General features: G+C 58.3%; 1 protein-coding gene across 10 annotated transcripts in view; it reads left to right on the top strand.

Moving 5' to 3' along the window:
• ANK1 (ankyrin 1) overlaps nucleotides 1–11,454 on the top strand; it is a 57,181-nt gene that overhangs the window by 34,403 nt on the left and 11,324 nt on the right. For 4 of the 10 annotated variants that reach the window (XM_017732204.1, XM_017732193.1, XM_017732184.1 and 1 more), the window contains exons 1-27: nucleotides 7–37; nucleotides 596–694; nucleotides 1,022–1,120; nucleotides 1,560–1,757; nucleotides 1,834–1,932; nucleotides 2,281–2,379; nucleotides 2,624–2,722; nucleotides 2,911–3,108; nucleotides 3,280–3,378; nucleotides 3,462–3,560; nucleotides 4,673–4,870; nucleotides 5,084–5,182; nucleotides 5,572–5,670; nucleotides 5,850–5,948; nucleotides 6,053–6,145; nucleotides 6,310–6,382; nucleotides 6,790–6,813; nucleotides 7,709–7,811; nucleotides 8,094–8,241; nucleotides 8,452–8,549; nucleotides 8,638–8,862; nucleotides 9,265–9,419; nucleotides 9,594–9,805; nucleotides 9,933–10,137; nucleotides 10,305–10,401; nucleotides 10,770–10,998; nucleotides 11,181–11,306. In XM_017732204.1, the coding sequence (XP_017587693.1) occupies nucleotides 644–694; nucleotides 1,022–1,120; nucleotides 1,560–1,757; nucleotides 1,834–1,932; nucleotides 2,281–2,379; nucleotides 2,624–2,722; nucleotides 2,911–3,108; nucleotides 3,280–3,378; nucleotides 3,462–3,560; nucleotides 4,673–4,870; nucleotides 5,084–5,182; nucleotides 5,572–5,670; nucleotides 5,850–5,948; nucleotides 6,053–6,145; nucleotides 6,310–6,382; nucleotides 6,790–6,813; nucleotides 7,709–7,811; nucleotides 8,094–8,241; nucleotides 8,452–8,549; nucleotides 8,638–8,862; nucleotides 9,265–9,419; nucleotides 9,594–9,805; nucleotides 9,933–10,137; nucleotides 10,305–10,401; nucleotides 10,770–10,998; nucleotides 11,181–11,306 (3,324 nt within the window). In that variant the 5' untranslated portion in view covers nucleotides 7–37; nucleotides 596–643. Of the gene's footprint in view, nucleotides 38–595; nucleotides 695–1,021; nucleotides 1,121–1,559; nucleotides 1,758–1,833; nucleotides 1,933–2,280; nucleotides 2,380–2,623; nucleotides 2,723–2,910; nucleotides 3,109–3,279; nucleotides 3,379–3,461; nucleotides 3,561–4,672; nucleotides 4,871–5,083; nucleotides 5,183–5,571; nucleotides 5,671–5,849; nucleotides 5,949–6,052; nucleotides 6,146–6,309; nucleotides 6,383–6,789; nucleotides 6,814–7,708; nucleotides 7,812–8,093; nucleotides 8,242–8,451; nucleotides 8,550–8,637; nucleotides 8,863–9,264; nucleotides 9,420–9,593; nucleotides 9,806–9,932; nucleotides 10,138–10,304; nucleotides 10,402–10,769; nucleotides 10,999–11,180; nucleotides 11,307–11,454 lie in introns of all 10 variants that reach the window. The other 6 variants (XM_017732178.1, XM_017732189.1, XM_017732199.1 and 3 more) reach the window with 4 other exon arrangements.

The following is an 11,454-nucleotide window of genomic DNA, read 5'->3' as shown; positions in this document are numbered from 1 at the left end:
GCTGACCGGTGGAGCCAGTGTCAACTTCACACCCCAGGTGAGTGCAGAGTGGGAAGCTACTGGAGCTTGTGCTGCTCCAGCAGCAGAGGAGGATGCTCTGCCTTCTATCCATGTAGGGTGCAGCAGCAGCTGCCAGGGTATGCTGGTGAGGTGGGACCATGCAGAAAGTAGCACAGATGCACAGGGAGTTGCAAATAATAACCAGCATGGGCCTTTTCTGCTATGTCTCCCTTCTGTCAGAAGCAGCCGTGCATCCCTGAAAGCTCTCAGGGACCTTGTGTCCAGGCTGAGGGAAAGCTGTTGCTGTTGCTGCAGGGCAGAGCTCATAGAACCTGCAGTTAGGATGCCTCTTCCAGACCCACCTATGGGTGCAGCCCAATCCATGAGCTGGTGCTTTCCTGCAAGCTTTGTGTAGCTTCTGTCTGCAGCCTTTAGCTGCACAGCCCTTTCTCATAGCCCTGTTAAACAAGCTGCTCCCCTGCATTGTCCCTGGGCAGAGATGTAGCTCTCCCTGTCCTCTCTCCTTTGCTTGTCCCTTGCCTCCTTGAAAGAGGAGGGGCTGCTCCTTCTGACAGACTGTCGTTCCTCCTGGCAGAATGGGATCACTCCCCTGCACATAGCTTCCCGCCGGGGCAACATCATCATGGTACGGCTGCTGCTGGACCGCGGAGCCCAGATAGAGACAAGGACCAAGGTGAGAGCACTTCTGAACACAGCCCATCTTTACATGGGCCATCTCCCTCCCTGAGCTCCTTCTGCCCAGTGCTTACCCTGTAAACGTCTTGCTGGAAATGTGAGGGAAGGTCTCTGGTGCACTAAGGGGATGGACCAGGTGTTTTGCTGGCACGTGTCGAGGTGAGAGGAGAGCATGGCTACGAAAGTGTGCCCTGGGAGCTGAGGCCAGGCTCAGTTTTGCCTTGTTTTGCCTCATTTTGCAAATAAGTCCAAAGTTAGTCCTCTACCTGAGGGAACCCTGCCCTTCCATGCCATACTGAGCCCTTGAACCCTTCTCTCCCCCCAGGATGAGCTGACCCCTCTCCATTGTGCAGCGCGCAATGGACACGTGAGAATTGCAGAGATCCTTCTGGACCATGGGGCTCCCATTCAAGCCAAAACCAAGGTACCCAAGTGACTTGGTGGGGCTGTGATTGGTGCCAGGTTCCAGGGCAGCACAGTGGGGTGACAAGCTGTGCACAGTTGTGCTGGATGGCACCCGTGGCTGGCTTGGGGCTTTTTTTGAGGGGTAAGAAGCTTCCTGCCCTACTTGGCTCTAGCTGGAGTCCTTTGCTTGAGGACTTCATCTTTCAAAGGGACCAGTCTTGGGGGTTGCCTGGGTACAGTCTGCCCCATGGCAGCAGCTCTTCAGGCCCTTCCGTTCCCTCGACATTGCTCCCCTGTAAGTCTCAGTGAGGGACTTTGGGGCTCCTCTCTGGTAGCACCCTGGGGAACAAGCTGTCTCTTCTGCCCTAGAGTAGTGTCTGGGGGTGGGTGGCAGGGGCTGGGTGGGATGCCTGGACACCCTCCTGGCCCAGCCCTGAGGCCCTGCTCCATGGTTGCAGAACGGCTTGTCGCCGATCCACATGGCAGCACAGGGTGACCACCTGGACTGCGTACGCCTGCTCCTGCAGTACAGCGCTGAGATCGATGACATCACCCTGGACCACCTAACGCCACTGCATGTGGCTGCACACTGTGGACACCACCGGGTGGCCAAGCTGCTGGTGGAGAAGGGGGCCAAGCCCAACTCCCGAGCCTTGGTGAGGAAGGGTGGGTGGGCTGGACCAGGGGAGAGGGATTGTTCCTGCAAATCACTGTCCATCTGTCTGTCTGCAGAATGGCTTCACGCCCCTCCATATTGCCTGCAAGAAAAACCACATCCGTGTGATGGAGCTGCTGTTGAAGACAGGTGCCTCCATTGATGCTGTCACAGAGGTAGGTGGGCTGAGCCCATCCTCAGCTCTCTTGCTTCTGCACATACAGAGTGGACAACATGGCAGGATGTGATGTCCCTGTTGCATCTGCCATACCCCAGGGACCTTTCTTGGTCTTGGCCCTTTGCACTCAGAACTCAGGCAGCGTCTCCCCAAAGGGCAGGGAGATGCAGGGGAGACAGCAGCTCCCTGTGTTTCCCCCACACTCACTTGCCAGGCTCCTGGAGCAGCCTGGGGACTCAGATTTTGCCTCTGGTGAGACCTGCCCTGGGGAGAAGGAGGAGGGGACAGTAAGAGATACTGGCAAGGCCGTAAGTCCCATCTTGGTCCCATCCGTTTCTCTTCACAGTCTGGCCTGACGCCCCTGCATGTGGCTGCCTTCATGGGGCATCTGCCCATCGTCAAGACTTTGCTGCAGCGTGGAGCCTCTCCTAATGTGTCCAACGTGGTGAGTTCCACCCTGGTTGGGGCTTTGGGAGCTCAGCTAATTGGGGTTCAGCGGGATGTGAGAATTGCCCAGGTCCTGCACCCTCTGTTCACCCGAGCAGTCCCTGGTGCCCTCTGCTTTGTGCTGGCACACAGAACCAGTAGGGGTTTCAGGCACTGCTCTCCTCTGTTTGGAGCAGAGGAATGACTGCAGGAAGGTGTTTTCCCTCCTTTGGCCTTACCACTTTATCTTGTCTTTGGTGCAGAAAGTGGAGACGCCCCTACACATGGCAGCCAGAGCTGGGCACACAGATGTGGCAAAGTACCTGCTGCAGAACAAAGCCAAAGCCAATGCTAAGGCCAAGGTAGGTACAGAGAACTTGTGTGATAATCAGCTCTGGGAACAGCTGGTGCTGGTTTCTTCGCTCTCACGCGCCCAGAGCGCAGCCTACGAGGGGCTGTGCAACAGTGGTAGCAGGGCTGGGACCCTTTTGGCATGGCAAGAAGGGACTGGTCCAGGTCTGCCCAAACAGCTTCTTTGCCACCTTCACAGGATGACCAGACTCCTCTGCACTGTGCTGCACGCATCGGCCACACTGGCATGGTCAAACTCCTTTTGGAGAACAACGCCAACCCCAACCTGGCCACCACAGCAGGGCACACGCCCCTGCACATCACTGCCAGAGAGGGGCACATGGACACAGCCCTGGCCCTGCTGGAGAAGGGAGCCTCACAGACCTGCATGACCAAGGTAGGCTGCTGTATCCACTGCTGCAAAAGGCGTCACCCAGCTGGGCCAAGGCTGAGCAGGCTGGTGGCACAGTGTCCCTGTCACAGGAGGGGCAGCCTCCTCCTGTGTTGCAGCAGGCGCCAACACTATCTTCATCTCTACCACCCTGTGATGGGCTGCCTTTCTCCTCAGAAAGGATTTACCCCTCTCCACGTTGCAGCCAAGTATGGGAAGGTGGATGTGGCAGAGTTGCTGTTGGCACATGACGCTCACCCCAATGCAGCAGGGAAGGTGAGTGCTGCTTCTGTGGGAGGAGTGGTCTGGTATGGGGAGAGGCTCTGTCTCACCCGTTTGTACTCTCTCCCCCTCTGCAGAATGGCCTGACTCCACTGCATGTGGCTGTGCACCACAACAACCTGGAGATTGTCAAGCTGCTGCTTCCCAAGGGGAGCTCCCCACACAACTCGGCCTGGGTAAGTTTGGGCTGGGTTTCCCTGGGGATGTGGGGAGATGTTGTGTGTCCAGTGCCTGCCAGTCTGGGGCCAGCACTGCTTCCCCTCAACCCTGGCACTCAGAGAATGTACAACGGTCTGATCACCACCAACCTTTCTCCGTGTCTGCTGCTCATCCCTGCCTGTCCTCACACCACGCGGAGCAGGCAGGGTGCCAGGCAGTGGTACTGTTCCAGCAGATAGGCTGTGTCAGGGATGGTCCCTGTTAGCAGCGTGGTGGTTGCTGCGTGGGGAACGTGTTTCCATGGCAAGTCCTGCAGAGCAGCGCTGCGGTCTGGCAGTTTGGGAAACCACACGCAAATGTTTGCATTCAGCTATGAAGCAGTGAATCAGAAAACCCATAAGCTTGTGAGAGTCGCCCGGCTCTGCCTGAGCATGGGGAGCATCTCCCCACAGAGCAGACCAGCAGGCGTCTTGCTCTCCATGTTGTTTGCAAAAGCTGCATCCTGAAAACAGCCAAATGGCTGGTGGTGCCAGCCCTCCCCATCTGGCACTCTCCTCTCCACTGTGCAGGCTGCTGGCAGACATGCTGGGCAGGCACCGGGAGCAGCCGGTACCAGTGCCAGCACCCTGTTGGTCTGCGTCACCAACAGCCTGCACGTCAGCCTGGGCAGCGGGTGTCTGCCAGCTGCTCTGCTCCTGCAGCGTGGCAGCAGAGGCAGGACTCAAGGCCCTGCAGTCTCTGCCTGAATACTAATGCTGTGTACTGGGAGTTTAGCTCCACACCTCAGCCAGGCACGTTCCAGGAGTTGTGTCTGCCCCAGCTTTTTGCAGCTCCCAGAGGCTGCATACTGCTGCAGAAATTCATGTGTGGAAAACTCCAGAACAGCCCATACCAGTCAAACCTGAAGCAGGTGGTCTTTGAAACCCCCGTGCTGACTTGGCTGGAAGAGTGGGACGTGGCCTCAATGTCAGGGCTGGTTGCTGTCAGAGAGATGGTGTGGGGGGCATCCCTGAGCTCTGGAGGCAACTAGGAAGGGCAGAGCTGGCCTGCAGAGGCAGGGTGGCATCTCCTGTCCCTTCTGGTCTGCTTGGCGGGGCTGAGCACTGCAATGAGCCTCTCTCCCCTGCAGAACGGGTACACCCCCCTGCACATCGCTGCCAAGCAAAACCAGATGGAGGTGGCCAGCAGCCTGCTGCAGTATGGGGCTTCTGCAAATGCTGAGTCTATGCAGGGAGTCACTCCCCTGCACCTGGCTTCCCAGGAGGGGCATGCAGACATGGTGGCACTGCTTTTCTCCAAACAAGCCAATGGCAACCTAGGCAACAAGGTAAGTTGTCCCAGTGCATCCTGCCAGGCTGGAGGCAAACAAGCCAGCAGAGAACAGCAGTCTGGATGGAGGTCCAGGCCCCTGTGCCTCCCTGTGTTTGGGCAGCAGGACACTGTGTCAGTCAGTTTGCCAAGCTGGAGACCTGACAGAGTCTCTGCTGATGGAGCCGTGGTGATGGCAGTGCCATTGTGCCGAGACCTCCTCTCTTTGCAGAGTGGCCTGACTCCTCTCCATCTTGTGGCCCAAGAGGGGCATGTGCTGGTTGCTGATGTTCTAGTGAAACATGGAGTCACGGTGGATGCAATGACCAGGGTAAAGTACTGCATTGACCATGGCTGTGGTGAAACACATGGGGGAACTACCTCTAGGTCTGCTCAGGGAGGAGCATTTCTTTTCTTTTTCTTTGTACAAGAAACTCCCCTCTAGCAGGCATCCTTACCATTTTGCCTGTGTCTTGGGGAATCTTCCTCCACTTCCCCCCACCTCTCTGGAGGAGTGATTCTTGCCTGCTCCTATAGCTCACCTCTGTACCCACAGGTACACATGGTTTGAAGCCCTCTGCTCTGGTCTTGGGCTTTTGGGAAGCCCCCACATGTGTGCCTCGTCCTTCATGCATGGGGGCATGCCTGTGGGATGAGTATATCCAAGCCAGAAGGGCAGTAAGCACTAAGGACAGACTGAGACCTGATCTTGTCTTTCAGATGGGCTATACCCCGCTGCATGTGGCCAGCCATTATGGGAACATCAAGCTGGTGAAGTTTTTGCTGCAGCACCAAGCTGATGTCAATGCCAAGACTAAGGTACAGAGGTGTCCTGTGCTCCAAGGACGCTTCTGCCATGGGCAACAGCATGCAGGTTGATGGGGAAGGGGAGCTGTCCTCATGCTCCAGGCATGAAGCACGGTGTGTGAGACCTGGGGGCATTTCTGGAGCAGCAGACTTGCAGAACTGATTGCAGCATCCTCTGTCCTCCCCTGCAGCTGGGCTACACCCCCCTGCATCAAGCGGCACAGCAGGGCCACACAGATGTGGTGACACTGCTGCTGAAGCATGGTGCGTCTCCCAACGAGATCAGCACAGTGAGTACAATGCTTGCCCGCACCTCCCCACCCTGTGGCAAGCTCAGGCAGCTGCCTGGGCTGCCCTGTGGCTGCTGCTGCCCCAGTCTTTCCTCCGTGCACAGAATGGAACCACTCCCCTGGCCATTGCAAAGCGGCTCGGCTACATTTCTGTCACAGACGTGCTCAAGATTGTCACAGAGGAAACCGACATCCCGGTGAGCCCCTGGTACTAGGACCAGGATGCTGTGGAGGAGGGCTGGGACTGAGGGCAGCCTGGGAAAGGTCTGCAGCTGGGTGCCTAGCCCAGGTGTAAGGAGGGGGCTGCAGATAGCTGTGCAGCAAAGTGCTGGCCTCCTCTGACTCTGCTCTGCTCCCACAGTCAGTTGGTGACAAGCACCGCATGAGCTTCCCAGAGACTGTAGATGAGATTCTGGACGTATCAGAGGATGAAGGTGAGGGGCGGGAGTCAGGTCACACCATCCCAGAGATCTGCCAGCTGGGTCAGTGTGGCAGGCAGCAGTCATGGGGATGGCACTGGTGTTCCTGCTGGAACAGACACCCCCAGGGTGGGGGAGCTGTGTGGGCCCTGCTGTGGTCTTGCAGAGGGGACGAAGGAAGCCTACCAGACTCCTGAGGTGGCACCTCCTGGCTTGTGTGCTTCCCTGCACTGTGCAGGGACACAAAGTCTGGACATCTCTGTGATCCTGTGCCCCAGGGACTGTGCAGAGAGCCCTTGGGCATGCAGAGCCCCCACTGTGCCTTGCTCTGCTGGAGGGCACCATCTCCCAGCCCAGCTGCAGCTGGTTTGCTCCTGCGCCCTCCCACCAAGACCTCACTTTTGCCTCTTCTTACTTTGCAGGCACTGCTCATGTCACAGTAATGGGTATGAAATATGTCCCCCTGCCCCAGCTCAATGGCCCATTTCACCCCATGGCCACTAAGCATCCGCACGCCATATCCATCTGCTGAGCCTTGCTGCTGGGCTGGTGCTCTCCAGCACCAGCCCTGCCATCCTGCCCTGCCAATCCATGTCCGTGCTGCTTGCTGTGGTGTGACTGCATGAATGGGCATCCTCCCACTCAGGAGGACCCTGACTCCCTTGTCAGACCCAGGCCCTGTCCATGGCAGGTGGAGGAACCTGGTACTGTGACAACTACTGGTGCCCCTCCACAACTGCCCCATTCCATCCTGGCCAGAGCAGGGATTAACCTGAGAGCTCAAGGTCTCTGTGCTTCTGTGGTCCCCTCCCCATCTCTGGGGTACTCTCTCTGGATCAGGAGGTGCTGGACACCCTCCCACAGGGCACTGGCCAGAGCCAAACCCTGATGAGCTAGTTAGCAGGTATTAATGGGACCAGTGGTCAGCATTAGCAGAGCTCTGTGCCTCCAGTGGGGTGTAGTGTTAGGGCAGCCTCCTGCACCCCCAGTCGTGCCTATGTCCCTGTCCCAGACATCAAAGTGTAAGGTGTCCCCTGCAGTCTCTGTGCTGATTGGTGCTGTGAGAAAGAGGTTAGTGAGCAGCCGAAGTTCCTGATGGCTCCCACAGCTCCTGTCCCGCTGGCCTGCGGCATGGGCCTTGCCCTGCCAGCAGACCCATTCTGGCAGACAGCAAAGCCCCCCCTGTGTCTGGCTGAGACCCAGGGGCCAAGTGTCTGTGTCAAGCAGTGGGAGCGGGGATGCGCCCTGGCTCCAGCCCTGAGGAGGGGTGGGAGCAAAGGCTGGTTATCTGTGTTCCCTTGTCCATCTGCCTCTGCTTGCTGAGCCAGCTCTTGGTTTCAGAGGAAGAGCTGATTGCACCAAAGCCCAAGACACCTGATCTCAGAGACCAGGAAGGCAAAAGGGAGATACTGGAGTTCATGACCACAACGACACTGGAGCAAACGTAAGAGACACTGTATGGTGGGGAGGGAGCAGGTACAGGGCACAGAACAGCCTTGTGCTGGGCTGGGCTTCTTGTGGGGCACATAAGGCTCCGGGCAAGGAATAGATCACTGAGCCCTCACTGGCTGCCATGGCAGGTAAAGCTGGTCAGTGCTGTTCCTGCACCAGGACATGGGACTGCTGCTTAGTTTGCCTTTGTCCAGCGGCCCCAGGACTCTGTGGGGATGGGCAGGGGCTGAGGGACCCTGCCAGTTCTGTGGCTGTGACTCCCCTCTCCTGCCAGGGTGGAGTCTCCAGCTGTCCTGCAGGTCCCCTGCATCCCACCTGAAACTGTGGTGACCAGAGCTGAGGAGACTGAGCAGGTAGGACCTGTGGAGACAGAAGCTGAGCAAGTCAGTCTGCTGCATGCACCCTCGGTGTCCCCACAGGAGGTGAGCATGAGATACAGCCTGCCATGGCCTCCCCTAGGCATTCCCTGCCGGGGCAGCTCCCCCATCCTCACAGAGCTCAAGTGTGGGATGGGTAATGGGCATTGACCTGGTGGTGCAGGACTGTCCAGCGAGGATTGTGTAAGGGTGGGCAGGCTCAACACCCCCAGATAGGACCCTTTGCCCACGGGGTCTCTTCCCTGCCTTACACAGCCCTCCAAGGAGTTCGACGAGGACTCCCTGATCCCCAGCAGCCCTGCCACTGAGACCTCAGATAACATCAGCCCAGTGGCCAGCCCCGTGCACACAGGGTGAGTGCCCAGCCTGTGCAGCACATGCACACTCTGTTCACAAGCTGGCTGCAAGGTGCCCATGTGCCCATGCCTCTGTCCACTCCAGGTTCCTGGTGAGCTTCATGGTGGATGCCCGTGGTGGCTCCATGCGGGGCAGCCGGCACCATGGTCTGCGTGTGGTCATCCCGCCCCGTGCCTGTGCTGCACCGACCCGCATTACCTGCCGCCTGGTGAAGCCCCAAAAGCTACCTGCACCCCCACCACTGGCTGAGGAGGAGGGTCTGGGCAGTCGGATCATTGCTCTGGGGCCTGCTGGTGCCCAGTTCCTCAGGTGAGCACAGCTGGGAAAAGAGCAGATTGGGCTGCCCACACCAGGGACATCCCTCAGGACTGGGGACAGATCTGGGCTCATCTGGAGGGCTTTACCATCCAGGGCCAGACCTCTGCCTATCTCTGCTTCAGGAGATTGGCAGAGGAGAAATCCCACCTCTTGTTGGGTGCAGCATGTTTCTGGGGTGGGTCATTCAAGAGTAATAGAACAGTGGCAGAAAAGCCCTGGCCAGCCCTGTTCCACTAGCTGCAGAGCCCTCTTTCCCAGAGAGAGGGAGGTCAGCAGTCCTTCTTCCCCCAGCAGCTGCACAGCATGGGCAGGCACTCTGCCCAGGGCCACCTTGCTGCCTGCGTGTCCTTGTGCAGTTTGTGGGTGCCAGTGGCCTTCCTTTGCTATCTGCAGCCCTGTCATTGTGGAGATTCCACACTTTGCCTCGTATGGACGTGGAGACCGTGAGCTGGTAGTGCTGCGCAGCGAGAACGGCTCTGTCTGGAAGGAGCACCGCAACCGCTATGAGGAGAGTTACATGGACCAGCTGCTCAATGGCATGGACGAGGGTGAGCGTGCCAGGAAGGCAGGGGCTCCACACCTCACAGCTCCCTGCACGCAGGGCTGTGGTGGCCTGGGTGGTGGAATGGGGCTGAGTGGTGTGGTCAGTGCAGCATGGAGGGGTGTTGAGGGACAGCCAGATGCTTGGTGTATGAGCACTGATGGCAGTGCTGCCCTTGCAGAGCTGGAGAGCCAGGAGGAGCTGGATAAGAAGAGGGTCTGCCGCATCATCACCACCGACTTCCCTCTCTACTTTGTGGTCATGTCCCGGATTTGCCAGGACTGTGACATGATTGGCCCTGAGGGAGGCTGTTTGAAAAGCACACTGGTGCCCATGGTACAGGCCACCTTTCCAGACACTGCTGTCACCAAGAGAGTGAGGCTGGCCCTGCAGGTGAGCCCCAGAGAGCCCAGCCTGGGGCCCAGACATGCTTCTGCAATCAGGGGTGGGCAGCAAGCCCAGGCTGTGCCCCAGCCTGAGGAAAAACCATCCCTAATGCCCATCCCTGTGTTACCCACAGGCACAGCCTGTGCCTGATGAGTTGGTGACTAAGCTGCTGGGGAACCAAGCGACCTTCAGCCCCATTGTCACAGTGGAGCCACGACGGAGGAAGTTCCACCGCCCTATTGGCCTCCGTATCCCACTGCCACCATCCTGGAAGGACAATCCCCGAGACAGTGGTGAGGGTGACACCACCAGCCTACGTCTGCTCTGCAGTGTGATCGGTGAGGCTGTGAGCGTGCTCTCCATGGGGATGGGCTGGGCTGCCTCAGGGGGATGCAGCTCCAGGGAGCTCAGGAAAGGGCACAGCTGTGGAGAAAGCAAATGCCTAGGGGATGCAGACCCCAGGCTTATGGAAAGACAGTATGCTGACCCTTGCTTTCCGCTGCAGGAGGGACAGCCCAAGCCCAGTGGGAAGACATAACAGGCACCACAAAGCTGGTCTATGAAAATGAGTGTGCTAACTTTACCACCAATGTGTCTGCCAGGTGAGTCCTGGGCAAACGTGTGCCCATCTGAGGACATCTGGTGCTCCTTGGGCCTTGGTACAGCCTTTGCCAGGAGAAGCCCCTTATCCCTGGTGCTGTGCTGCCCTATTCCTACATGCAGGGTGGTTTCTTCTAGCCTTGAGACCCCTGTGCTGCCTGAGCACACACCAGGAAACACTCATGACAGCTGGGTGTGCAGAAGGAAGGAGGCCATTATTTATACTTGGGTGGGTCCCCATCACAGATGGGGCTACACCTGTGTCCAGAGCTCCTGGGGCTTCCTCTGAGGTCCAGTTGGCTGTTGAGGGGGGTGGGGGCAGCTCCCTGGTGCCACTGCCCAGCAGCACCCCGACCCAGATGTCCTGCAGGTTCTGGCTGGCCGACTGCCCACGCACAGCTGAGGCTGTGCACTTTGCCACGATGCTGTACAAGGAGCTGACAGCCGTGCCCTACATGGCCAAATTCGTGGTGTTTGCCAAGATGAATGATGCACGAGAAGGCCGGCTGCGCTGCTACTGCATGACTGATGACAAGGTTGACAAGACTTTAGAGCAGCATGAGAACTTCACAGAGGTGGCCCGCAGCAGGGACATTGAGGTTTGTCCCCAGCAGCATGTGTGGAGGGCAGCAGGGAGAGGGCTGACAAAGTGAGGGGAGACTGATGCCAGTGGAAGGGCCTGGCCCCGGCCTGGCTAGGAGAGTCAGGGTTAGCTGCCCTGTCCAGGAGCGGGAGAAGCAGCTCTGCACAGGGTCTGAGCATGTTTTATGCTCCCTGCCAGGTGGTAGAGGGGATGCCTTTGCACGTTGAACTCTCAGGGAACCTGGTGCCTGTCAAGAAGGCCACTCAGCCCCGCACCTTCCTCTTCCAGTCCTTCCGGGAGAATCGTCTTGTCATCCCCATCAAGGTAATGTCAGGGTACAGGACTGGGCAACCAGTTAGGGCCCTTGGCTTGTGCCAAGCCACCTAACTGGGCTCTGGCACTCAGGTCCGGGACAGCAGCCGGGAAGCCAGTGGCTCCCCGTCTTTCTTGCGTCAGGACATGAAATACAAGA

The sequence above is a fragment of the Corvus brachyrhynchos genome, unplaced genomic scaffold (genome assembly GCF_000691975.1).
Source record: "Corvus brachyrhynchos isolate BGI_N302 unplaced genomic scaffold, ASM69197v1 scaffold150, whole genome shotgun sequence".
Classification (NCBI taxonomy): Eukaryota; Metazoa; Chordata; class Aves; order Passeriformes; family Corvidae; genus Corvus; species Corvus brachyrhynchos.
This window is presented reverse-complemented; position numbering and strand designations above follow the sequence as displayed.